This window comes from Eptatretus burgeri, chromosome 17 (genome assembly GCF_056783735.1).
Source record: "Eptatretus burgeri isolate ZD-2024b chromosome 17, Ebu_testis_v1, whole genome shotgun sequence".
Classification (NCBI taxonomy): domain Eukaryota; kingdom Metazoa; phylum Chordata; class Myxini; order Myxiniformes; family Myxinidae; genus Eptatretus; species Eptatretus burgeri.
Genome location: NC_140977.1, coordinates 5,992,235 through 6,020,079, shown reverse-complemented (window position 1 = coordinate 6,020,079; position 27,845 = coordinate 5,992,235). Strand labels below are relative to the sequence as shown.

The following is a 27,845-nucleotide window of genomic DNA, read 5'->3' as shown; positions in this document are numbered from 1 at the left end:
GAAAGTCCGACTCCAAGTCTTCTGTGCTTCCAGTCTTGCTCTATGGATGTGAGACTTGGAATCTGACCAGTGCCCTGAGATGGCGACTTAATTCCTTCGGTATCAGGTCTCTTCGGAGAATCCTTGGCCATTGCTGGTCAGACTTTGTGTCCAACAAGCCCATGCTGAGAGAGATTCAGACGAGATTTGTTACCTGTATAGTCCGTTAGTATCAGCTGCGGCTGTATGGACATGTGCCTCATTTTCCTGACGCTGATCCTGCTTGTCAGATTCTCTCAGCGAGGGACCCTCGCGAGTGGCGGAGGCCAATGGGCCGAGCACATGCCTCGTGTTTGCAGTCGGTTGATCGGCATCTCAAGGAGATGGGGATGCACCAGGCATCTGCTTGGGGGATGGCCAGACGGAGGCCCCTGGAGTACCGGCGGAAAGTGGATGCAGTGATGCACTACCCTTGCGCATGCTCCCATTCCTGACCTGAATTTGAAACACCCTCATGTTTACAATGATCAAGCAAGCTTTTGTGAATTGTACCTCACACCAGAAAGAAGAGGCTGCAAGGACCATCTTGATGACCCTGCATCGACATAAGCTCATGGCCAACAACTTGAGCGGCGGAGCACTTGCAATACTTCAACAGAATCGACCACGTATCGTGGAATGTCTTGATGAGCTTGAGGAAATTGCGGATCATTTGGTGGCCGAAGATATCCTCACGATGGAGGACAGAGAAAGAATTACTTTGGTTTGTTTGTCAAGGCAACAGAAGGTAACTGCTTGCTTGTAATGTTCTTTTTTGCTTGGAAAGGTACACCATTTGATGCTGATTGTTGTTTGACTTTCACTGTGATCTTAGTGTCCTTATCGTCGTGATGGATTTTTGTATTCGTATCACAGATGCGTATTTGGCCAGGATTGGCTTAAAAATCTTTCTGATCTGCTTATTGAAGTATTAATTGAACATTGCATTGCTTATCGTGAGTTAGGGAAGGAATTTGCAATTTATTCACAGAGCAAAGAGAACAGTCAGGTTAACCTTCCATGTAACCTCAACACAGTAGTCAGGAAATGGTCTCATTGATCAGTTTCAAAGTGTCACGTCCCACAGGAATAGCGTTCCAATGAGGAATGATAATTGCAGTCGGTTTGATTTCAACTGTCTTAACCATCCCTAAATTAACTGCGAGGATTGTCTTCATGATGTGGAAGATCTCCAGCAACACCACCACCACCCTGATCACACACAAAATTGATCATTTTAGTCATGCTTTGTTCCCATGTTATCATTGTTTTTTTGTTATTTATTTTGTAACTAGCAAATAGAACCCGTCCCTTCGCTGACGGGGATATTAGGGGGAGAGGGAGGGAAGGGGGAGAGCAGTGGGAGGGAGAGGATTGGGAGGGAGAGGGTTGGGAGGGAGAGGGTTGGGAGGGTGAGGGGTGGGAGGGGAGGGAGAGGGGTGGGAGGGAGAGGGGTGGGAGGGAGAGGGGTGGGAGGGAGAGGGGTGGGAGAGGGAGAGGGGTGGGAGAGAGAGAGAGAGAGAGAGAGAGAGAGAGAGAGAGAGAGAGAGAGAGAGAGAGAGAGAGAGAGAGAGAGAGAGAGAGAGAGAGAGAGATACAGAGAGAGATACAGAGAGAGAGATACAGAGAGAGAGAGAGAGAGAGAGAGAGAGAGAGAGAGAGAGGCAGAGAGAGAGAGAGAGAGAGAGAGAGATACAGAGAGATATATATAGAGAGATATATATAGAGAGATATATATAGAGAGATATATATAGAGAGATATATATAGAGAGATATATATAGAGAAATATATATAGAGAGAAATATATATAGAGAGATATATATATAGAGAGATATATATAGAGAGATATATATAGAGAGATATATATAGAGAGATATATATAGAGAGAAATATATAGAGAAATATATATAGAGAGATATATATAGAGAGATATATATATATAGAGATATATAGATATATATAGATATATATATAGAGAGATATATATAGAGAGATATATATAGAGAGATATATATAGAGAGATATATATAGAGAGATATATAGAGATATATATGGGAGAGAGGGAGAGGGGTGGGAGAGAGAGGGGAAGAGTGAGAGAGAGACGAGGACGGGGGGGGGGGGGGAAGAAGGCAGCGTGAGGTGGGGGTAGAGGGCAGCGTGAGAGGGGGAGGAGGCAGTGTGAGGGGGAGGGAGAAGGAGCGTGAGGGGGAGAAGGCAGCACGAGGGGGGGAGAAGGCAGCACGAGGGGGGAGAAGGCAGCACGAGGGGGGGAGAAGGCAGCACGAGGGGGGAGAAGGCAGCACAAGGGGGGAGAAGGCAGCACGAAGGGGGAGAAGGCAGCACGAGGGGGGAGAAGGCAGCACGAGGGGGGGGAGAAGGCAGCGCGAAGGGGGAGGAGAAGGCAGCGCGAAGGGGGAGGAGAAGGCAGCGCGAAGGGGGAGGAGAAGGCAGCGCGAAGGGGGAGGAGAAGGCAGCGCGAAGGGGGAGGAGAAGGCAGCGCGAAGGGGGAGGAGAAGGCAGCGCGAAGGGGGAGGAGAAGGCAGCGCGAAGGGGGAGGAGAAGGCAGCGCGAAGGGGAGGAGAAGGCAGCGCGAAGGGGAGGAGAAGGCAGCGCGAAGGGGGAGGAGAAGGCAGCGCGAAGGGGGAGAGAAGGCAGCGCGAAGGGGGGGAGAAGGCAGCATGAGGGGGGAGGGGAGAAGGCAGCGCGAGGGGGAGAAGGCAGCGCGAAGGGGGAGGAGAAGGCAGCGCGAAGGGGGAGGAGAAGGCAGCGCGAAGGGGGAGGAGAAGGCAGCGCGAAGGGGGAGGAGAAGGCAGCGCGAAGGGGAGGAGAAGGCAGCGCGAAGGGGGGAGAAGGCAGTGCGAAGGGGGGGAGAAGGCAGCATGAGGGGGGGGGGGAGAAGGCAGCGCGAGGGGGGAGAAGGCAGCGTGAGGGGGGGGAAGAAGGCAGCGTGAGGGGGAGGGGAGAAGGCAGCGTGAGGGGGAGGGGGAGAAGGCAGCGTGAGGGGGAGGGGAGAAGGCAGCGTGGGGGAGGGGGAGAAAGCAGCGTGGGGGAGGGGAGAAGGCAGCGTGAGGGGGGGGAGAAGGCAGCGTGGGGGAGGGGAGAAGGCAGCGTGAGGGGGGGGAGAAGGCAGCGTGAGGAGGGGGGGAGAAGGCAGCCCGAGGGGGTGGAAGAAGGCAACGCGAGGGGGGGGAGAAGGCAACGCGAGGGGGGGAGAAGGCAGTGTGAGGGAGGGGGAGAAGGCAGTGTGAGGGAGGGGAGAAGGCAGTGTGAGGGAGGGGGAGAAGGCAGTGTGAGGGAATGGGAAGGTGGAACGAGCGTAGGGGAGGGAATGGGAAGGAGGCGCGAGGGGAGGGGAGGGAATGGGAAGGTGGCACAAGGGGAGGGGAGGGAATGGGAAGGCGGCGTGAGGGGAGGGGAGGGAATGGGAAGGCGGCGCGAGGGGGAGGGGAGAGAATGGAAAGGCGGCGCGAGGGGGAGGGGAGAGAATGGAAAGGTGGCGCGAGGGGAGGGAATGGGAAGGCGGTGTGAGGGGAGGGGAGGGAATGGGAAGGTGGTGCGAGGGGAGGGGTGGGAATGGGAAGGCAGCGCGAGGGGAGGGAATGGGAAGGCGGCGTGATGGGAGGGGAGGGAATGGGAAGGCAGCATACCAGGGCATTACAGAGGTGATAAACCACGTCCAAACAGTAGCGTTTTCCTTCTAACGGCCGTGTTCTATATATAACCAGGCGGTAACATTTATAAATCAAAACTAATGCTGTTTGGTCAAGGCCTGCCTGCATGCAGTCCTTCCCCCCCCCCCACACACACACACATTCTTCCCCACTGTCCCCCACACATTCCTCCCCACAATCTCTCACACTTGCACGGACTTGAGAGGACGGAGTTTGGCAGTCGGCTTCGAGGCGAGCGAACGAAGGAAAGGCAGGGTGGATCTGGGACGTGAGTGCCGTGGTGGCGCCGATCGGCTGTACACGGGACGGCTGTGTCCGTTTCATGAGGAACGAGCCGAAAGAAAGGCAGGGAAGGGACTGGACTGCATGAGGTCTGTCTGCCATCTGCGATCGGCAGAAGCTGAACCTGAGTGCGCCGAGTCTGCGATCGGCAGAAGCTGAACCTGAGTGCGCCGAGTCTGGGATCGGCAGAAGCTGAACCTGAGGGTCGAGTCTGCCATCGGCTGAGAAAGAAAAGCTGGACCTTGTGAGAAACCAGCTGAGATCCACCATCGATCTGACGGTCTTGTGCCGTCGACATTGCGCGGGGTCAGAACGCGCTGAGGAGGGCGTGCGCAATCCCCCACCTGCACTGCACGGTGACATGCCCTTCATGGCTTTGAGGCTTCGGTGCTGCAGAAATACATGGTTTGTGAGACGTTCGCATAACCTCCTCAACAGCGCCACACACCACGGGCCCAAGTTCGAGTTGAGATCGCCCGCCGCGAAACCCACGCATCGCACTCACGTAACCAAGAACTGGCACGCACACAACACCCCACGGAGAGTGATTTTTTTCCTATTTCTACCATGTCCATGATTGCTGTCTCCGCAACTTTTCACTTGCAGAAATGACCGACTTAATATATTGCAGGAATTATTAGTATTCTTGAGGATTCAGCGGTGGCGGGATTCGGACGATGGCGTCATTCACTGTCCGTAACCAGTTTGGGTTTTCGCACCCTATTCTCGACAGTCAAATGTTACAGATTCGGCGCCACCCTCACCACCGCCGTCTCCGGGGTTATAACGCCGGCTGATTCGGCACAATTCTCGGGTTACGTGTCTCGAACCACGATACCAAAATACACCTGTACCTTGCCAGCTGGGGCAACATACCCTGGTTACAGACTGGTTTTGTCAGAGACCGAGCGGAGTCTACCAGTCTGTAACCATTTTCGTTTTTTTATATCCAAATCGAGCTTCCTCGCTTCCTCGACGCGGCACAAATTAACCTAAAGCGGCAACTTCATACGAATCAGCCAGATTTATTGGGGACATCGGGGAACACGACACAGGCAAAACATTCACGACAATGTTATAATTAATCTATAACCCGTTCTTCATTAGGGAGCTTCGGATTATGGGTTTTGAAGGGGACTCTAATGAGATAAGCCTTAAACGACATGCAGACAAGACATGGACAGCATGCAGACAAGACAGAGTACTTGGTGATGTTTCATGGACGAGAGAAAAGTGTCAAAAGCACGAATGTGGCTCGTGACAAGCCATTGTCCACGGATTCGAGCCCCAAGCTCGAGCACGCCGCGTGGCAAGATGGCGGCGCTGTACTCTTTCTTTTCAAGGCACCGCTTGCGCAAGCCCTCCTCAGCGCGTTCTCACCCCGCGCAATGTCGACGGCACAAGACCGTCAGATCGATGGTGGGTCTCAGCTGGTTTCTCACAAGGTCCAGCTTTTCTTTCTCAGCCGATGGCAGACTCGACCCTCAGGTTCAGCTTCTGCCGATCGCAGACTCGGCGCACTCAGGTTCAGCTTCTGCCGATCGCAGACTTGGCGCACTCAGGTTCAGCTTCTGCCGATCGCAGATGGCAGACAGACCTCATGCAGTCCCTTCCCTGCCTTTCTTTTGGCTCGTTCCTCATGAAAATGGACACAGCCGTCCCGTGTACAGCCGATCATCGCCACCACGGCACTAACGTCCCAGATCCAGCCTGCCTTTCCTTCGTTCGCTCGCCTCGAAGCCTGACTGCTCATCCAGCAGATCGCGCCTCGACACTCGTCGTTTCTCTCTTGCCTTCCCGGCGCACGCTCGCCTTGAAGCCGACTGCCCGACTCCGTTCTCTCAGTTTTTTTCCACCTTTTCTTTTTGGGGCGCGCCCCTTTTACGAAGCCAACAAACTCCTCCCTTCAGTTTCACTTCCTTCTCTAGGCCACTCCCCCTCTCAGCGCGCTGGGCGGAGTCTATTGTCTGGAACATCTGAAGGAAGAAGAAGAGCCTCTCAGTCCACCACCACTGCACAAACAAATAACAGCCTGTGACATCTCCCGACACACATGTAACGTCCATTTTACCGAACAGCCTGGCGAAACATGCATTTCATGGGGGGTCTGGGCTAATCCTATATTTAATAGCATACTAAGGGCCATTTCTGCAACAGTATATTTATATGAATATTTTGTGAGGAAAGCACAGCACGCACATAACGGTGGAAAGCAAAAAAAAAAAAAGCCTCTTCACTTGTTGCAACAACAAAAATTAATTCTCTGGCAGAAACTACTGATTATTAACATATTGGCAGAACTATAGTGGTATATTTGTATTAATATTTTGTAATGTTAGCAAATCGCCCAAAACAGAAACAGCAAACTGCGAATGTAATTGCCGAAAAAAAGGATCCCCTGTGAACTGTGCCGTCATTGATTGTAAAAGCAGGTTACGAAACATGGTGTTTCACTCAATGAAGTTACACCTTCTGCACATTCCATCATTTTTGTCTTCATTCAATATAATCGTCCGAAACAGTAGAAAAAGTTAAGTTTAATGCTTTACTTCAATAAACAAGAAGCACCCGCTCCCTACGGGAGCCGTCAAGGGGGTCATGTTAATGTCTATTTTACTCCAAGGGGTCCCAGGATTACACACCCAAAAAATGGTTGCGATCGGTTCAGTGTGTTTTTTGCGGTCCCTGGGAACAGACAGACGGACAGTCGGTGAATTGTAGTTATAACTGATTCTCAAATCCGACATAATATTTCCATTATGTACTCTAATTAGTCCATGAGAGTAGATCCTGTTTCCAAATTGAGGCATGTTTGAATCGCCTGAACAAAATGGTGGCTGAAGACTCCAGCAACCAAGATGGCGTGCCGCCATCTTAGTACGGCTTATTTGTTTTTTTTTTAATGATGAACACCCCCTAAATTATCTTCAAAAGGGGTGTTTTCATTAACTTAAACACCCATTTTTCACTCTTGCACTTCCTTGGAGTTTTCTTCGTGTGCATGTGAAGTTTCAGGGTGCAAGGTTTTATGGTTATGAAGGAGACGGTGATACACACACACACACACACACACACACACACACACACACACACACACACACACACACACACACACACACACACACACACACACACACACACACTGCCTTTTATTAGTTTAGAACACCATGCCATGGTAGAAGGACGTATTAAGCTGCTTAATATACCTTAACATGACGTGTGTTTAAAACATGGGAATTCTAACGGAATTTTTGTATTTGATTAGCCTAATCAACTCAGGAGGTCATGATGATCATTTTGCTGTCTCACATTCCACATCAGAATGCTCCACTAGAACTCCACAAAAAAAACATGCCACACACACACACACACACACACACACCTCATCCATTTTTAGTAGATTTATATAGTAGATGGTGTTAAAATGTATTTCTTATTCTCTGTTCAGTACAATTTTTTTTTCTGCGCACACAAGTGAGGTGGGATTTGGTGTGTGTGTTTTTTGGTTTTTTTGTCGTTTTTTTAGGTGAGAATTCTGCTGGATACGATCCATGCCAAAGGCGAAGCAGCAGGTGCAGCCTTTCTAAAATTTGGCAATATCTCGGAAGTGGTTGCACAGGGACATTGGCAAAATCCTGGTGAGTTTTCTTCAGTAATTAGTATAAATGTCAATACCACGTGCATGCGAAACAAAAAGTGGGGTTAAGCAATTGGTTCGCTTCTGTCCATCCACAAACTTCAATTCATGATCGAGGAACAACTTAATATCAATTGAATGTTATATTCTGAACACGAATCGGAATATGAATCTGAAAACGGACCTGTAGTTTTACAGTAGCTTGGCTCTGACTTCGTCCTGATTGCACATGCGCAGAGAGGATTGAGGTTTTTTTTATTTATTTATTTATTTTAAACTCTGCCTGTCTGACAGTCAAAAAAAGTTGAAAATCATTCCAAACCGGAAACTTACAATTTGAAATGACGTCATAAAGGACACAAACAACAGGCACGAGTTACTAATGTAACGTGTTGTTGTTTTGTTGCCCTGGTCAGTTCTGCACGAACAGGCCTGTGGCACAGAGATAGCCGACCGCTCTCACAGGAGCGATCCAGATATCCGTCACATGTCATTAACCTTCCCTGTAACCCCTGTCACTGCAAAGTAGCGTGTTTTTTCTCTAATCTGTCTCAACGCAAAGTAGCGTGTTATATAAGGTGGTGTAGAAGACTTCAACGGTGGTAAACTTCTGAAAAACAATTCTACATCTTTAAAATCTTTCTTTATTTCAATTGAATTAAATACTTGAACACTGAGCAACACAAAACCTTCCGTTTAGCAGGACTTGAACAAAATATAATGGCATTTTACATCATCTCGACCAACCAAATTTTCTGCTCGTAAATCCTGTCCACGTCCTTGCTTCTCAAGACTATGTCGAGTATTGCGTTCTTTGAACCCTCTCATTTTAAAATGGTGAAGGAAGGATTCATTTTCTGAAGAATAATCTCGTTTTGAAATCCTAAATGAGAAAACAAATCACACACCCACAAAGATTGTTTGTTCCACCCAAGTATCACTTCCATAATATTGTGGGGCCGGGTCTCGGTGGCGAGCATGACCGCAAGGTAAAGCAGTAGAGTCGTCTCCACCGAACACCCGGAATTTAGGTCGTGACCCTCGGATAAGTCCGAAAGGCACGGCTCCCTTACAGGACCATGAATCGCCAATAATTCGACCACGTGGGGTAGGGTTAATTGCCAAACTTCAATATACCTAAGTACCCACGCGGCAAAGCTACTGGGGAATTCACACCCTTGACAGACCTCGAGCGGGACGAGCCGTTAACGTGCCCGAACCGTGTGTAACCCGAGCGGATGGTTACCGAGGCCCGTCGGTCCAAATGAACAATTTACTGCTTCGCTATTTCTCAACACACACTGTGCTAAGCCAATAAAAGAAATGACAGGGAACGAGCTGGGACATTCAACAAGAGGGGAATTTATTTACAATAATCGGGGGACGAGGGGAGCACGTAAGGGCAGAGTTATCCGAATAAAGAAGGGAATCAAATGTACAAGCAATCCCTTAAACAATTCTACTTAGAGACAGGGCCCAGGGACACACACACACGCACACACGCACGCACACACACACACACACACACACACACACACACACACACACACACACACACCAGAAAGAGATGGACCTCGAGGTCTTTATTGCCCCTTCAGCTCGGGAGGGAAGACAAGCTGAGGGAAGAGAACGTGGCTGGCTACCTGGCCGCGTTCGCGCAGCTGGACAACCGCACCTTCCCGAAGCACCAGGCGCCAAAGAACGGACCAGGGCAGCCGAACCCAGAGGAGGCGAGACAAGGTGATCTCCCGTGATGAGATGGTTGACGGCTTGTTGTAATGCGCCAGACGAGACGCCTCGGATGCGCGGGATGCAGTCAGCTGCAGAGCCGGACAGAAGAGCACTCGAGCAGACGGGACGCAATCATCAAATCTTTTTCCATCATTTTTTGGGGCGGGTCCGCTCCCCCGTCGCCTGCTCCCATTGGGTGGACGGCGTGTCGTGGCTCCGCCTTCTTGAGAAGGACCGCCCTGGCTTTGGTCCGTGCGTCGCCCATTGGGCGGAAAATGACGCATACCCTTATTTGGCGCGAAGCCAGAACGAAGCGCTCCATGCCCATATTTGGGCCAAGCGAAACGCTTTGTGACCATATTGGTGCGAAATCCACACCGCCTGGGGCATGGAATTCGGCCCACGCACACGCCCGCATGCCGGCGAGCATGCGAAGAGTGCGGACAATGCCGCGAGCAGAGGGTTGTTGTTGGGGTAAAAATCCTATCTATAAAATAACTTCGCAGCGCACGTACACTTAATTCCCATTAGACATCGGGGAAAGGGAGCTATCTATCCACATTTACTTTACTAAATAACTGAGCTACGGGAACCTGAATGTTGAGTGCTCATGGCTGCCAGATTCGTAACAATATCACTTGTGCACCATGCAGATTGACACCATGATGTAAATAGCTACAAACAGAAGTTAATTGTTTTAATGTTTATTTTATAAAACATGTTTTTTTTTATTAAGAAAGCTAACTGCAGAATCTCCACCCTTGGGTTAAGGCAGTTGGACGGTGATGCAGTACACGTGTGAGTTCTTATGTGAGTGTGTGTGCTGTGTCCAGTAAATGAAAGCACTTCACATTGTAGATACTCTTTCTTCTGCCTGGCTGCAGTGGAGAAGTTTAAAGAAAAATTGCGCAAGCACCATGAGGCCGCGACAAGATGCATCAGAACATACAGCAAGCAAGAAGCCCTCGAGTTGGACACCATCTTTGTAGAGCCGTGCTTGCAAACTATCCGGAGCAATCGGGAAGAAGTCGGCCCCGTGACGCTGCCCGATCTGCTCCCACCACCCGAAGTTGCAAAAGGCAGGAATGTGGTGGTCGTGTCAGGAGATGCAGGAAGTGGGAAGTCCACGCTGTTGTTGAAATTGATTCGTGACTGGGCACTAAAAAAGTCGTATGGAACATTTGGCTTGCTCTTTTATTTCAGATGCAGCGATTTGAGCCTTTTGGACTGTAAAGTATCACTGCAGGAGTTGCTTTTTGATCGCTGTTGCTGTCCAGACATTCGCCGTGACCTGGTCATACAGCGGATTCTAAAAGAGCCACAGAGAGTGCTCTTGTGCTTTGATGCACTCGATGAGTTTCGTCAGTTACTCGGGGACACCACTCCGGTGTGTGCCTCACATGATTGTCAAGTTTCAATAGCAACTCTTCTGGTCAATCTCCTGCAAGGGACCTTGCTTCTTGAAACCACCAAAGTGGTGACCACACGGATTCCCGAAGACATTCAACCACTCTTCAGCTCTACTGTGGCACGTACGGTAGTTGTTGCAGGTTTTACTCCTGAAGGTGTTTTGACATACCAAAAGCACTTCCCTCAGAATGATGATGGTCGTCAGGCGGCCTTGGATCTGCTAACCTCCAGCCCACAGATTCGAGGTCTCTGCCAGTTACCTATATACTCTTGGATTATTGCAAAAAGCCACAGCTGCATCCGTTCAGCTGAACTGAATAACAGCAGTAGCTGTAAATCCACACTGACGACGACAGAGGTGTTGTTGTCATTGGTGCAGGTGTTTCTGGAGCACAACATGACAACCACAAAGGCTCGGTGTCGCGTTGCTCTCTTCGAAGAAGCGAAGCCAGCAATTTGGCGCTTGGGAAAGTTGGCCTTGACCGGCCTTGTCAACGGAGACACTTCCTTCTGTGATAAAGATCTAAACACCTGTAACATTGAGGAATCCGATCTTGCCCTCGGTTTTGTCAGCAAGTCCCGTTACACCGTTGGCTGCGACATCAATGAAATCTTCTCCTTCCTGCATACTACGCTGCAGACGTTTCTTGCCGCAATTTTTCTCACCACGTCCCACAACGCTTTGACACTATTGGAGCATTTTCCAAACTACCAGAGGCCATTGTTTCCTTTCAAGTTTTTCCTTTGCGGCGGTGTCGATGCACATTTTCAAAAAACTTCCCAACTCAGCGAAAGTAAAAAGAGTAACCTCAAGGTAAGTTAATCACTCTTTCTACAGTGGGGGTTTTTTGTGGGGGGGGGGGAACATTAATAGTTATGGACAAGTTGAGGAATGCCTGACCTGTGGAGTAGCTGTGGCACAAATACATACATGCAGATCACAGCTACTCATTTGAAAGGGGAATCCAACTTAATTTTCAAAACATTTTATTTGTTACATTTTCATCTGTCATTATTTGTTTCATTTTAATCTGATTATTTGTGCCTTTTAAGCGGTGATGTCCTGATCATTGATGATGTCCACATAAGTTGGGTATCCACTCTCTTCCCTTTACCAAATTAGCATCTGAATTCAGAACATCAATGAGGCCAAAGCACAAGGTGTGCTCTCACATCGCAGACAGGTCTGTGGACCCTGATTTTTTTTTATCACCCCTCCTCCGGTCTTGCTCACCCTGCAATCTCACCCCTCATACCTTCCCTAGTAACTCTAGGATGCGGGTGTTCTTCCAGTAGCCCCACCCCCACCCCCTGGTTAAAATCAAAATACAGGCTTACTGCACACCTCAACTCTTTTCCTTGCAACTATCGGGTATGCCCCTTTACGGTCATCACAATTTGCACATTAACTGCACACACAGGCAATTAAAGATTACTTGGACATAAAAAAGAGTGCTGTTCCTTTTGCAGCTGCAAGTGCCAACCCAAATGATCCGCGTCACTACATGTCAAACTACCCACTGACCCCGAGATATATTAAGACTACCCCATAAAAATATTACAACGACATCCTTCAAAACATCCCTTCCACTGATCAATGATAACAACAAAAGCACATCCATACCGACATCACCAAAAACGCAATCAACAACCTGGCCCAAACAGTATGCTGGGTCCTAAATCCCCACCCATTGGTGACAGAGAAATTACTCCCCAGGTGTGATCATGTTCACCTTTCGCACCTCTGCTATGGCCACCACTCAAAGCTTTTACAGTACAAACATAGACTCGATGAGACCACTGACGACACCTGCAACCTCTGCCACACTGCCCCACACACAATAAAGGCTAAGTGCATGTAAGTGGTTACCACCCCTATTTTAGGGCATACCCTGACTTGAGTGGCATTTTTGAAAGTCACAAAGACTACTACTGGTCATGAAAATTGGTTCATTGCACAGACAGTGTTCCATAGGACCTTGAAATATATAGGTTCATGGGTCTATGATGTATATTACTAAATCTACAAGACTTTTATTGAATATACATGCCCAGTATTGGACTTTTTTCTTGTTTCACCTTAAAATATGACATATATTAGACCATGCAAAATTACAACATATAAAACATTCTATATGAAATTTCTCATCTAATTAAAACGTTGTCACCCACCGTCTGAGAAAATCAGCATTTGTGTCGGTCAGTGGTGGATTCGCATGATATATGCACATTCTGGCATATTTGGTTCACGAAAAAATATTTTCACGAAAAATATAAGGGACCACTATATTCGTTATTGTTGTGTGTCTGTCTGTATGTCTGTCTGTCTGTCTGTCTGTCTGCCGTGGGTTTTGATCCGATCCTGATGAAATTTTAGTAGGAGGTTTATATCATGATCTAGTTGTGTTTTCCTGAAAATGGGCGTGGTCCGCCCATTATGGGCGGAGCCACGCCCAAAAAACGTGTTTTTTAGGGGTAGCCGATTTCAATTTGCATCTTCTCCGAGCGGTTTTGTCGAATCTGACAGGGGTTTCGGTATTTGGTTAGCCCAATGGCACCTGCATAGCCCCATGGAGCTCGATTTTTCATTTTCGTCCCAAGGTCAAGGTCACAAGGTCACGAACTTAGAAAATTGCAATTTTGACATAAAAAATTCTTCTCCGAGGGGTTTGTCGAATCTGGCAGGGGTTTCAGTATTTGGTTAGCCCAATGGCACCTGCATAGCCCCACAGAGCTCAATTTTTCATTTTCGTCCCAAGATCAAGGCCACAAGGTCACAAACTTAGAAAATTGCAAATTGTGTTTTTAGGGGCAAGCCGATTTCAATTTGCATCTTCTCCTCGGGGGTTTGTCGAATCTGGCAGGGGTTTCAGTATTTGGTTAGCCCAATGGCACCTGCATAGCCCCACGGTGCTCGATTTTTCATTTTCATCCCAAGGTGAAGGTCACAAGGTCACGAACTTAGAAAATTGCGATGTTGACATAAAAATCCATCTTCTCTGAGGGGGTTGTCGAATCTGGCAGGGGTTTCGGTATTTGGTTAGCCCAATGGCACCTGCATAGCCCCACGGACCTCGATTTTTCATTTCAGTCACAAGGTCAAGGTCACAAGGTCACGAACTTAGAAAATTTCGAATTTTGACATAAAAATCACACGACCGCCCAAACATTGAGAGCAAGGATGACAATATTTTTTATGCATAATCTTGAGGTCATTCCCCACCAAAAGTCTTGAAACTATTTTGCTCTATCTCGAACTCCTTGCCCGTGGCGCCCCCTTCAAGTTTGTTTTTACGCTGATTTCATCAAAGTATGAATAATCCGAGGAGTGCGAAATGCCATAAAGCCTATATGACATTATATTGTTCCTGGAATGTTCCAGAGGAAGTTTTGCACCAAAGGTCATAATCCTTGACCTTTGACTTTTAAAGTTTGCAAAGGTCAAATTTTCAAAGTTGTGGGAATCGAACTGGGTTTTCGACCTTCTTCGACGAACTAACTCCAATAAGCTATAGCACGTATCCTGTTTCCTTATTTTAATGTCCACAACATTGTTTTGTGACCTTGAAAGGTTATGCAAAGGTCAAATTTTGAAAGTTGTTGAACGAAACCGGGTTTTCGACATTTTGCAGCTAATAACCTGTCACTCGTACCACATCATGTTGATCATTTTGATAACTTGGTCAAACATTATCACATTGTCTCATCCTTGACTTCTGAAACAACCTACATCGTCAAATACCGCTCGTGAACCATCGTCGTCTTCAGACTTGTTTTATTTTTTTCTTGTTTTATTGCCCTTTTTAGAGCCTGGGACTATGAAATCCCCTTACAAAATGACTAGTTTATCAATAACTCATATTTACATGTCTTAAATTATTCAACTTATTACCAATAATCAATGTAAAAAAAAATTGAGATGATCCGGGTGGATACTTAATTACAGCGGCTTGACCGAACTTTCCAACCCAAATGTCCGACTGCACGTCGCGTTTTTAAAAAAAAATGCTTTTATTCTTCTGTGCATAAGATTATTTTCACTAAAATTTATTTACAAATGGGGCATAGTGATATAGATATAATAGTATAAAAAATATTGAAAACATGCATGGCTTTGGTTTAGACTTAGAGTAATTTTGCATTTTTGTCCGACTGTACGTCACACTTTTTTTAATTTGATTAAAAAATTGATTTTCTTTAAAAAAAATTTTTCCTATTTTTCCAGGTATTTAAAAAATATTTTATTAACTTAGAAGGCAGTTAAAACAGTTTTGGAGAATTTAGAGAGCTTTTTGTTACTCCCAGAATTGATTGAATTGAAAATTTACGTCCAAGATTTTGTTCGATAAATCTTCTCTCTTTTAGTGCTTTTCAGCATCTGACAGTCACTGAATAGAGCAGTAATAAAAAAATAGGTATGTATTATTTCTTAATAATCCCAGAAATTGGTATTTTGATTATTATATTAGTTGCTAGAATAAGTTACATACTATGACCTTCATTTATTTTGCCAAAAAAGAAAAATTAGGTAATTTCATTGAAAACTCGCAAAACCATCAGAATAGGTACATTGTTTCCTTTAATATATTAAGACTGACCCTGAGATATATTAAGACTACCCCATAAAAATATGGTATCATATTTCTTCAAAGTATCATATTTCGGTGTATATATATATATATATATATATATATATATATATATATATATATATATATATATATATATATATGTAATTAAGCTATATGCTTTTTTGTTCTGAACTCAGTTAGACTTACACTTTCAGGAAAATATAGTGAGAAGGCAATGGAACAAACTTCATTTTTTGACATTTTTGAAACAGAGTGGTAACCACTTACATGCGCTTAGCCGAAAACACATGAGATTGAGAGGCCCAGGCTCAATGAAGGCAGGCGCACAACATCTTAGATGTGAGGGATCTCTGGGTCACTCCTGGGGGATCGATCGGCTATATCCATTCCGCATGCCTGTTTGAGCAGAACTGACTTTGGGATAATCGGCAAAAACAACTAGAATGGCACTCTGTAGAGCGCATATATCAGCCAGGCTGAACGGATGAAACTTGATGGTCAGATTGGTTGTGTGATAAGGACGAATTGCTTTGGTTTTGGTGAAGATCCGGATCCGACAATTTTTAAATTTCCTCGAAGTGATTCTTTACCAACAAGTGCGTGCCCGTAGGTGCGGGCCCATAGGTGCGTGCCCGTTGGTGCATGCCCGTCGGTGCGTGCCAGTATGTGCAGCTTCGTTCCTTCGCTCTCGTAAACGACAACTGGATTGGGGCATTTTTTCAATTAGATCGGACCAACCGTATCATAAATGGCCATAACTTGGGAAACACCTGGGAAACATACTCAGGTCCCCAGCGTCAATTGTGACGTCATATCAAACGAAGAAGAAGAAGAATTGTGACCCCCCTCTCTCTCGCCCCTCCTCTCTCGCCCCTCCTCTCTCGCCCCTCCTCTCTCGCCCCTCCTCTCTCGCCCCTCCTCTCTCGCCCCCACTCTCACCCCCTCTCTCGCCCCTTCCTCTCTCCCCCTCTCTTGCATTGTGACACCCCTCTCTCTCACCCCCTATCTCCCTCCCCTCTCTCGCCCCTCTCTTGCCCCCCCTCTCTCGCCCTCCTCTCTCTCGCCCTCCTCTCTCCCACCCCTCTTCCTCCCCACCCTCTCTGTAAATGTATTCACAAATGTCTACCAAGCACAACAATTAATTCAAACCTTGGGAGAAAACAGCTTTCAAACCCTTGGGAAACAGCTGTTTCCCTTGGGAAAATTCAAACATTGGGATTAATTAATAATTTGAACAATTAATTCAAACCTTGGGAAAAAACAGCTTTCAAACCTTGGGAAACACTTGGGAAACAGCTGAAACGGATGAAGAACGATATCAAACCTTGAAAAGGCACATACTCAGGTCCCCAGCATCGATTGTGACGTCATACCAAACGAAGAAGAAGAAGAATTGTGACGTTTATCGCGCAAATAAAATGAATAATTAAATAAATAAACATTAATTGTGACGTCATTCGTGATGTCATAGCACCGTGTCCTGTCATTGGTTGACAGACGTTATTGGTCATTATTGGTTGACAGACATTATATAGGTCGTTATTGGTTGACAGACATTGGTCATTGTATCAAGTTATTCTTTTTATTACCTCCAATTATTGTGCTATTATTATTATTAATAATATGCTGTTATCATTATTCTGAGATCTTTTGGAAAAAATGGCATGATAAGGTGGAATGACACTTCAGCTGCGATATACATCTTTCCAACACTGAAAAAAGCAATAAAATGGCCGTAACTTGGGAACCGCTCGTTTGATATTAATCATCCGATTAATATCAAACCTTGAAAAGGCACATCCGCGGGTCTGCGGCAATATTCCTGGCAAGTTTCAATCAGATCGGACCGGCGGTTGTCGAGAAACGGCGGTCGCAGACAGACACACACATAGAGATTGCTGGAATTATAGATAGACTAGTACGTGTCCGTAAAAAAAAATAAAAATAAAAATATTCAAACCGCGAGCAAGAAACAACAACCACACAGGCCGTTTCTTTGCTCTCGCGTACCCGTGCATGCGTTGCCCGGAAGTTCGCATATCGCAGTTACGATTATTCGCAATTTAGTTTTAATGACCAATTATTCAATTGGCGCCAACGTATTTTGCCTTTTCGCAATGTCGTCGCAAGGAAAAACAAAAAGAGAAGAGAAGAAAGGAACAAAAAAAAATTTACTTCCTGGTTCGGAGCACACCAGCTCACTCTGATGTTACCAAAATTTATGCACCGTCTAATATGAAAACGATCATAACTTGGGGCATAGTGTTTATCTATAAATGCGCATAAGAAAGAGAAATTATTAGAATACACGAAGTTATCACTCTCCGGAAGCCCGTATGTTGTAACCCATAATGGGGAACGTGGCTGTGCTTCCCTTCACCATCGGCCACGCCCACGCAACAATGTGTCTTGTCATTGGTTGGTAAATAAATGGCCATAACTTGGGAACCACTTGTCCGATTAATATCAAACCTTGAAAAGGCACATCCTCAGGTCCCCAGCAATACACCTGGCAAGTTTCAATCAGATCGGACCAGTGGTTGTCGAGAAACAGCGGTCACACACACACACACAGACAGACAGACAGACAGACAGACACACACACACAGATTGCTGGAATTATAGATAGATGAGAGATGGGGCCAAACATATATGGCACGATATCTCAAAAAGTTGCAGACGAATTATGACAAAACTAGATGGATTACTTGGTTAGGTGGCAAGAATAAGTTGATTCGATTTTGGTTAAGATCCGGCCTATCAGTGGATTACAAAACGTAAACTGTTTAGCCTGGTGGAGGTATGCACACTTCAGTGCCATTCTCGTTTTTGTGATTTATTTGGAAATTTTGAAGCTGACTTAAGGACCCAACTGACACACTCTCTCTTCGTCAGGTCTTGTCACATTTTCTCAGTGGCTTAATGTCAAAGCAGAATGAGAAGCTTGTCGCTACAATGGCAGGAGGTTGCCATTCCTTAAATAAGAACCGCAAGACCCTGGATCACCATCTGCAGCGCAGCATGCGGCTCCTCTTCCGCAATCTCGCGGCAAGTATCGGATGTCGACCCAGTGACATGGCTTCCTCAACCGGTCATCTCACGGATGACTTCCTGTGGCTTACGAGTTGTGCCTACGAGTTCGGTGAAGAGGCTGTGGCAAAGCAGCTCGCCAAGGATATTCCCGTACGTCACTTGAAACTTCATCACATGTCGCTCCCGCCGGGAATGTGCACGCATTTGGCCTACGTTCTTTTGCACCTTCCAGGTCGGGTGGAGCTATGTCTCGACAACAACTTCATTGGCGATTTTGGCGTTGACCAGCTCTTGCCATGCATTCACAAGTTCACTGAGCTTCGGTGAGTTCGTTGATTTTAGTTTTCTTCAAATGGTTTAGCACAACAACGCACAAACGGTGATTGAATGATATACGTGTTATGTAAGTGGCAAATAATACCATATTTCCACATGGACCATACTCATTCATAAAAGTCTGACTTTCAGCCTTAAAATAAACAAGAATGATTGCACTGTGGTCACAACCTGCAACACAAAATATATATATTTCACTTCCTCTGTCCACTCAACACCCTCATCCTTGCTCATGTCCCACGTCAATGTGGTGAAAGGTGGGTCTGACAATAAAAAAAATAATCATTACCCACGGCTCAGATTACATTCTCTAATCTGTCTCATGAATCCTGTGCCATGTCTTTCCCATTTTCCCAAGTGAATGGTTAATATTAGACAAGCCGGAAGGCGACGAGGGATTCGCTAGGATCGAAGTGCTGGATACGATGCTTTTCATTCTGAGCGATCCACCGACAAAGATTCATTGCCAAGACGTATTGGTTCACATACAATTGTTCCTCTGCCTGACAAGATTTTTCCTATTGCGTATTTTGCCAACTGGCACTCCTCATAAAAAATGACGGTAAATAGACACCCTACTTTTGAAGGACTACCGTTTGAAAAATAATCGGTTTGCTGGTTTGTGCTATGGAGCCTCGCGTTGCAGACACACACACACACACACACACACACACACACACACACACACACACACACACACACACACACACACACACACACACACACACACACACGGAAAACCCGATAAACTTCTCTCAATGCTCTTGTTTGACCACACCTCCTGAGCCACACAATATTTTTCATAAGCCACTCCCACTTTCCTACGCCACTCCCACTTTCCTATGCCACTCCCACTTTTCATCAACCACGTCCACTTTCCCTAAGCTCCACCCACTTTCCTAAGCTCATAAAAAATGACGGTAAATAGACACCCGATTTTTGAAGGACTACCATTTGAAAAATAAAACCTCAATCAAAAATCGGCTCGAGTAAAATTTTCTAAATATCTCGAAGTGTTTCATTCCGAAGTCTCGTTACTCTATATTCAAAACTGAAGGACAAGTATTGAAAACACTGTACGCGGTTTTCTGGCCGCTGCACAGCAACGGGTGGTTGCGAGGCAACGAAATTCAAACGCGCACATTCCCAACACATATTGCACATGTTGGCAAAGTTTCATCAAAATCGGTTCGCTGGTTCGTGCTGTGGAGCCTCGCGTTACACACACACACACACACACACACACACACACACACACACACACACACACACACACACACACACACACACACACACACACACGGAAAACCCGACAATAAGGGATATCTAGCATATATAGCGAATCCAATAAGATTCATAGTGATTCTGAACAGGGGATTTACTTCATATCAGTTAGCTCAGTTTTGGTGTGCGTGCGTGTGTGCGCGTGCGTGCGTCCCTCTTCCTCTCATCCACCCTCCCACTCTCTGTTGTAATAAACCTTTTGTTCATAAAAACATGTGCGTGGTCATTCGAGATATGGAACTTCACTATTAAGTGCCAGTGAATTGACTTTAAAAATCTGGTAACAGGCCAATTGGGAGATGTGCATTTAAAGCACTCTTAGAAGGGTTGATTCGTCGCAGTTATAACAGAACGAGCTGATACGTCAATCGTCACACGTCACGGATCGTTTCACCCCAATACGGGGCTGTTCAAAAATTATGTAGCGCTATTTTTTTTGAGGGAGGCACGTACGGGCTTGATTAAAACTTGCCAATAATTTTTATTCGACATGTGATGAGATTTTTTGGGGTCCCTCATCGTGATTTACACTCAACCCAAACAAAGCCAATTGAAATCTGATACGATAAATGCTGGACAGCAGAGGTCTACAGTGAAAAATCAGCTTCGACGCAAGGACGGGAGGTCATTCGGCTCATCGAGGCCTGCACTCGTATTGCCAACTTTGACATCGAGAGAACTGACCCCTGGGACTGTTAATTAATTTATTTTTTACCCTTTAAAACCTGCTCGTGCACCCCGTGAATACAACCAGCCGTTTCAACTCATTCCGTCCAGTAGTTCCGCAGTGCATAGACGTCGAACAAAGAAATAAACTCGAGAGTTCATAGAACACCTTACCCCATGCAGTCTTGAGACGAAGGAACACGTTACCCCGTGCAGTCTTGAGAAAATGGACATGGGAAAAGGGTCTGTTCAACTGTTGCTTTGTGTCTTTCACTGAACAAACAGTGCGAGGTACCGCCATATTTGTCGAAATGCGGAATCTCAGTTACTCTGCCCTCATGGCATGAGACATTTTTCCAAGTACCGCTAAATGTCAGGTTTATGAAAGTGCCAAAAAGGCGATTTGTGTTCAACTGTGTTCTCGTGTATAATTCAATTGATTCCCGACATAAATGCAGAGCTATTAGATTAGAATCTTTGCTCTGCCTGGCGACGCAACGATGGCATGAGACGGCAGAGAGCCTCAACTTTACACATTCTTGGCAAAAAGTATGGAAACTGCTCCATACTCTGGGAGAAGCTAAGGTTTCTCAATACCATCCACTTTATATTACAACTTATGCTACAGCTTCCGATTTCTCAATTCCAAAATCAGTTCTACAACGACGATCAGATGCAAAGTTGTGAAAATAACTCGCCAACATATCTCCATCCCCAGACTCTTTACCTCTCTCATCTCCATGCACAATATATTCAATTGATATCGTGCTGTCCAGCACCAAAACGGGCAAAGCATCAGGATAAGATCACTCTGAGTTTGAAGAACTTGAGGCTCAGTGGTCGAAAGCTGTTGGAACGACTTCTGCTGTATCATATTTGGCTGATCGTGGAGTCCTCCTTGCTTAAAGAACAAGCTGGTTTCAGACCAGGAAGAAGCTGTGATGACCAAGTCATCACACTAACCATACATTGATACCGGCTTCCAATATGACATCAAGACTGGTCCTGTATTTGTTGATCTTTCAATAGCCTAAGATACTGAACAGTCGGAGGACATGGACTTAAGCAAAACTTCGTTCTTAGCTCGCCTGTTCGAAGAACAGAGAGCTATAGCGATACCCCGGCGTGAGCGTTAAAATGTTAAACTTTTTGATGCAAGTCATTTTTTCCTTTCTAATGTTTTTATCTACCACACTATTTTTTTATACGCCCGACATGTATATGTATATGTATATGTATATATATATATATATATATATATATATATATATATATATATATATATATATATATATATATATATATATATATATATATCGGGGCGTATTATGTGATACAGGTCGTCCGTCCGTCTGTCTGTCTGTCTGTCTGTCCGTCCGTTCCTGTCCGCACTCTTACTCCCAAAGTTTTCAACTTTCACGTTTCATATTTGGTAAATAGGTACAGACCGTGGAGACGGTGTGTCGCAACATACATTCGTCTTCTAAAGTGGTTGCCATGGCCACCGGGATGCTGTTTTCCATCCGTTCCTGTCCGCACTCGAACTCCCAAAGTTTTCAACTTTCTCGTTTCATCTTTGGTACATAGGTACAGACCGTGGAGACGGTGTGTCGTGACATACGTTCGTCATCTGAAGTGGTTGCCATGGTAACCAGGATGCTGTTTCCGTCCGTTCCTGTCCCCACTCTAACTCCCAAAGTTTTCAGCTTTCAAGTTTCATGTGTGGTACATAGGTACAGACTGTGGAGACGGTGTGTCGCAACATACGTTCGTCATCTAAGGTGGTTGCCATGGCAACCAGGTTGCTGTTTCCGTCCGTTCCTGTCCCCACTCTAACTCCCAAAGTTTTCAACTTTCACGTTTCATATTTGGGACATAGGTACAGACTGTTGAGATTGTGTGTCGCGACATACGTTCGTCATCTAAAGCGGTTGCCATGGCAACCAGGATGCTGTTTTCCATGTCGAAGCACAATTCTGTATATACCTTCTTGTCGGGGCGTATATTGTGCTCACTTGTGCTCTTGTTACTGATTACAATATAAAAATACATTTATTGCTTTATAATTACACTTCACTGCAATGCTTTATAAAAAATACTAATTATTAGACTTGTCTTTTAAAAACGATAAATGTATAAACAGGCGAGCATTGGTTGGCTTTGACACCAACTGTGGTATAACTTGGGATCAGACATTCAAGAGCAACGGCGCCAACCATGGGGAAATACTAACATCCCCAACAAGTATCTGATTCCTGACCCAAAGGAAGAACCTTGTGGGATTGTTCTACCCCAGAAGCAATGTTTAACATTAAAGCAGATTCGCGCATCCATTGCTTGGGTGGCTCACCATCGACACAAATCGAAAATCGAGGAAAGCCTCGCATGCGACTGTGGAAAACCTGATCAATCCTCAGACCATTTATTTAACCCTCTGCAAATCGCGAACATTCGTTGGAGCAATCGACACAGTCCTAACTGATGGAATGATTTTGCTGTTAAACCTGGACTTTGATTTATGAGTTGTAATTTTAATTGGTGTTTCATGTGCAGGGAGAGGAATATGAGAAGGATGACGTGCAATTTTACAAAAATCACATTCAGTAATTCCCTCGCGCATGCGAAGTGAAAAGTGGGATTTGGTGAAAAGTGGGGTTAGGCAATTGGATCACTTCTGTCTGTCCATCCATGCGTCCACAAACGTCAGTTTATCATCGACAAACAACTTACTATATCAACTTAATAAATTGAATGTTATATTTTGAACATGGATCGGAAATCAAACTTGCAGCTTATCAGTCCTTTGGCTCTGAATTCGTCTTGGTCTCACATGTGCAGAGAGGAGTGAGATAGTTTTTACTCTGTTGGTCTGGCAGTCAAAAAGGAAACTTGCTGTTTTTAGGGGATGTCATAAAGGACACAAACCGGCACGGATAACTAATGTAATGAGTTGGATATAGTGGTGTAAAAGTCACTGCGTCAACGGCAGTAAACTTGGGGGAATTTGTTGTTTTATATGATCTTTAATCTTTTGAAGCCGAGCGGCCGGTTTACCAGTTGCTGTCCAAACCTCCATATACTCGAACGGTTGGATTTTTCTCTGGGAGCCCAACGTAGGGGAGATGAAAGTCCAAGGAGTTCAGGGTTCAGAGGGTTAAAATCATTTTATTTAAATTTAATTATATACCTGACACTGTGGAACACAAATAGCCTTCTTATCACTTGTATTGTTCTCATCTTGTGTGTTTTGCAGACTTAGCAGCAACTATATCACAGATTTGGGTGCACGGATGCTCGTGTTTGGAATCCTGAAGTATGACATTGTTACATATCTTGGGTAATTTCCAATTTACACATTGAATGTTTGTGTTGTCTTATTCTTGTTTCTGTCGTGTTGTTTAATTTCCATATCTTAATTATTTTTTCAATTAATTCCTCCTTCTATGCCACAATAAGCAGCGAGGTAGCTGATTAAGAAGGCAGGATATCTTGTTACCGATGATGCCACTTGCACCCTGAATGACATCATGTATTCCCAGAATATAAAGGTGAACCGTGGTGGAAGTGCTTGAACAAGAAAACAAATGATGTTTTGTTTTAACTTCATTTTAAGGAAAGGGCTTAAACTTCCTGAAATTAATTGGAGACTTGCAGTTCAGGGTCACATCCTTAATGAGTGATAGCGTGTATACCCATCTTGTGGAGGACTGTCACGTACTGGATGAGAAGGATGTTTCACTGATGGAATATCCAATAAATATGATGAGTGTGAAACAACACTCGACTAACATTTGGGTGTTTGTATTTTTCTTGTTTATCCTTCACAACAGGTCCCCAGGTAGGAAGTCAGTGGTTTGAAGAGCATGGAAATTTTGTCCAAGTCTTTCACAAATAAGTTAGACAGGCCTGACGTACGAATGGAGCAAGTTTGGCCAGGAATTTGTAATTTGTTTCGGGTGTTGGTGATGAGTCGGTCTATTCTTTGAAAAAAAAACAAAAAACGCTGTAAGATATTTAACATCAAACAACTAACAGCCAGCAGGCTGTATCCTCACTTCACACCCATTTGACAGACTGCGAACTTTTGTGAAGCACCAATCAGACAGTTTATTGTCTGGTCGGAGGATCAAACTATGACGAGACGGTTCAAAGGTGAGTGCACTACCTCTGTACCATCCTGAGACCGGCAAGATGGCTCGGAAGTAACCACACTCACCTCAAAGCTGTCGAGCCTGGATTTGAATCTCGCCTGTTATAAACTGCCATCCCGGTGTTTCACAGGCAGGGTGATTCATCGATGTGTACCGTCCTTTGGATGGGCGTCCCGTCTGTCAGCATGAGTTGGTGGACGTTCGATCCCACGGTGGCCTTCGCGTGGTGTTTAAAATCGCAAAAGTCTGTGCTTATTATTCAAGCTGTTTTGTTCTGATGCCTCAGATTAATTCTCAAGTGTTGATCTATGCTACAAATATATGGCATGCACACATGGAAGTACTTAAGTTTCAAAACCTCATTGGTAAGCATAGCGATGCTTGAGGGCTGCGTTCATGAGATCGAGTGCCTCGTACGATGTCACCTTTCGCGTGTGACTGCAGACTCTTCAAGAACAAGCTCACAGATTCAGTGGCTGAGGACATTGCCCACCTCGTGTCACGGAGCAACACGCTTGAAGTTCTAAAGTAAGTCTGGGGTTTGGAGCCAAATCAGTGCCACTTAGTTGGGAAGACTTGGCTTGTGATTCATGAAACCTTTATCCACTGCAAAGATCATTTCACCACATTGTGTGGTGCATTTTATGGTGCAAAGGAAATGGGGTAAAGCAAATATATTGCAGCCGCCAAACCGTTACGGTTTCCCGATTTGAATCCGACGAGTCGTGTTAAAACGACCGTGACAGTCACCTGTTTCAAGGACTTCCTGCCGGATGCTCGTGTCCAAAGCCAAGTTACCATACAGATTGAAATCCTTAAATTGAACGAGTGCCGTGCCGATGGGCGATCACGTGACTGATCTTAATCATCGGCCGAGCAAACGAGTTATGTGACGCAAGAGTGTCTTGCAGCGTTAACTGCAATCTATTTACCTTTAACCGGATTTCAATCAACCACCAGATGAGGCCACCAGAACAAACAGAACCAGCCAGAGACAAATTCTTCTATACGTCTGTTGAAAATGCAGGGTGTTTGGGGTGGGGTGGGGGGGGGGTGGGAAGATGGTTCGAAACAGAGCACGAATGTACAGGTAGTATTCACAATTAAATTTAATAATAATTCCCACGCCCATAAAACCACGCCAGCTTAACCATGAACCTGCCCACTCATACCACAGTTATTTTTACAGAGAATAGACAAGACTGAAAGATGGGACCTTCTCCCGCTGATGCTTGCATGGATATGGCCTCTCAGGTCGAGGCACACGCTCCACCTATTCTGTTCCCATCGCCTCAAGAACACTGGCTGCTCAGCGAGGGTTGGGTTGTCAGTGAGCCTTCGGCGGGACCCAGAAGCACCGTGCAGAGGAACTCTCCAGCGAGTGACCATGTACCGAGCAAGAAGAAGACCCCCAACCGGCCTACTAAGAGACTTGTTCGCTCTTTTTATGGGGCTTTGCATACCCCCCCCCCCTCGCATGCTCATTGACTGGTCTAGACATATCACGAAATGTGAAGCCTCATACTCAAATACCGTACGCTTTATGCTGAACATTAAATAATTGAATAACTACGCTATGTTACTCCCTTTCACCCTTATTGCATTCTTGCAACAACATACTGATTGGTTAAACCAAAGCAAAATGCACGCAAGACAAAGTCCATCGGTACATTACAGAACCCCTTCCACCCCCGTTGCCGCCCCCCACCACCCCAATACAATGATCATGTCGAAGCTTGGTAGTACTACTCGTATATGCAAATATTGTATGAATGTGCATACAGTCAATAGCATGTGCTTTAACTTAAAAGTATGACAGACGCGTGGAGTGGTTCGTCAAGAATAAGGGAGGGCACTAAATGGGTGAATTCATTGTGCATGGAGTGGATGGTGTATCATGGGAAAATATTGAGAGAGTGAGTCAGTCAAGATGGAAGTCAGATGGGACAACACATTAGCCCAGAACACACCTGACAGAAATGCAATCTATATTCCTATATAAATGGAAGTCGCACGATTGTGTCTGAACGGGGTAAACGTTGCAACCACAGCACGTATAATGCTGAATGATACTTCATTTAAGAGTTCTTGTGTCCGAACAGTGCATGCGGTGATCGACAAATATCGATATTCACGTAAATTTGAGTTATATGCCTTTTTTGTGGCTGCACACCCCCTCAATGCTATCCCAATGCTACACACCCCCTCAAGGCTATCCCAATGCTACACACCCCTTCAATGCTATCCCAATGCGACACACCCCCTCAACTACCAGACTGGTTTCATCGCTTATTGGCGAATCATCAGTGACAGCGCAGACAGCAATGCATACCAATGAGGCTCCCAAGCATGTACCAGACATGTCCGGAGACAAACTCCCGTCTAGACATGAACACCATCCAGACATGTCCAGAGACACACACTGTCCAGATATAAACAATGCCTGGACACATTGAGCGAGAGAGACAGAGACAGAGACACGAGAGATATGAGATATCACAGAGAAAATGTTATGCGAGTGCATATATTGTTACGGTTGTGGGGGAAGGTGGAAGAATTTAATGGGGAATTTAGCATTGGGTGGAGTTGCTCGGTCCGTGGACGAGTAGAAAGCAGAAAGAGTTGCTTGGTTCCTGGACGAAAGGCTTCCGTCTTGATAGAATGGGAGATCGGCAGAGCACACACACGATGTTGGTGTGAGGAACGCACGAGACAGGTGGCATCTTTCGAAAGAGGAAGGCTGGCACATTTTGAGCCTTCGTGTGGAAAGCTGCTTTGCGGATTGCCTGGCGTACGTCTGCTCTGCCACGAGAGAAGTGACGGCACCATTTGCACATGTGTGCACGAGCTGGTGGTGAAGCAATATATATGTTGTTACGGTTGTGGAAATTCACAGAACACCATTCAGGTTCCCCAAAGATCAGTTATGTTGATAAGTGTGTGTCCAGATTAGATTTCCCCACCGATGTCGAAAGGGATTTATTCGTGTAACCGGGCTGTGAACCTTTGAGGGAGTGTTATTCTTTCCTATCG

General features: G+C 45.6%; 1 protein-coding gene across 15 annotated transcripts in view; it reads left to right on the top strand.

Moving 5' to 3' along the window:
* LOC147009171 (nucleotide-binding oligomerization domain-containing protein 2-like) overlaps nt 1–27,845 on the top strand; it is a 60,263-nt gene that overhangs the window by 16,584 nt on the left and 15,834 nt on the right. For 11 of the 15 annotated variants that reach the window (XR_015052979.1, XR_015052978.1, XR_015052980.1 and 8 more), the window contains 6 exons: nt 542–766; nt 7,499–7,610; nt 10,225–11,564; nt 18,238–18,698; nt 23,915–23,998; nt 25,257–25,340. Coding sequence is in view for 11 of the 15 variants with exons in the window: in XM_085862738.1 (XP_085718864.1) it covers nt 569–766; nt 7,499–7,610; nt 10,225–11,564; nt 18,238–18,698; nt 23,915–23,998; nt 25,257–25,340 (2,279 nt within the window). In the remaining 4 variants the exon portion in view is untranslated. The remainder of the gene's footprint in view (nt 1–541; nt 767–7,498; nt 7,611–10,224; nt 11,565–18,237; nt 18,699–23,914; nt 23,999–25,256; nt 25,341–27,845) is intronic. The other 4 variants (XM_085862742.1, XM_085862741.1, XM_085862747.1 and 1 more) reach the window with 2 other exon arrangements.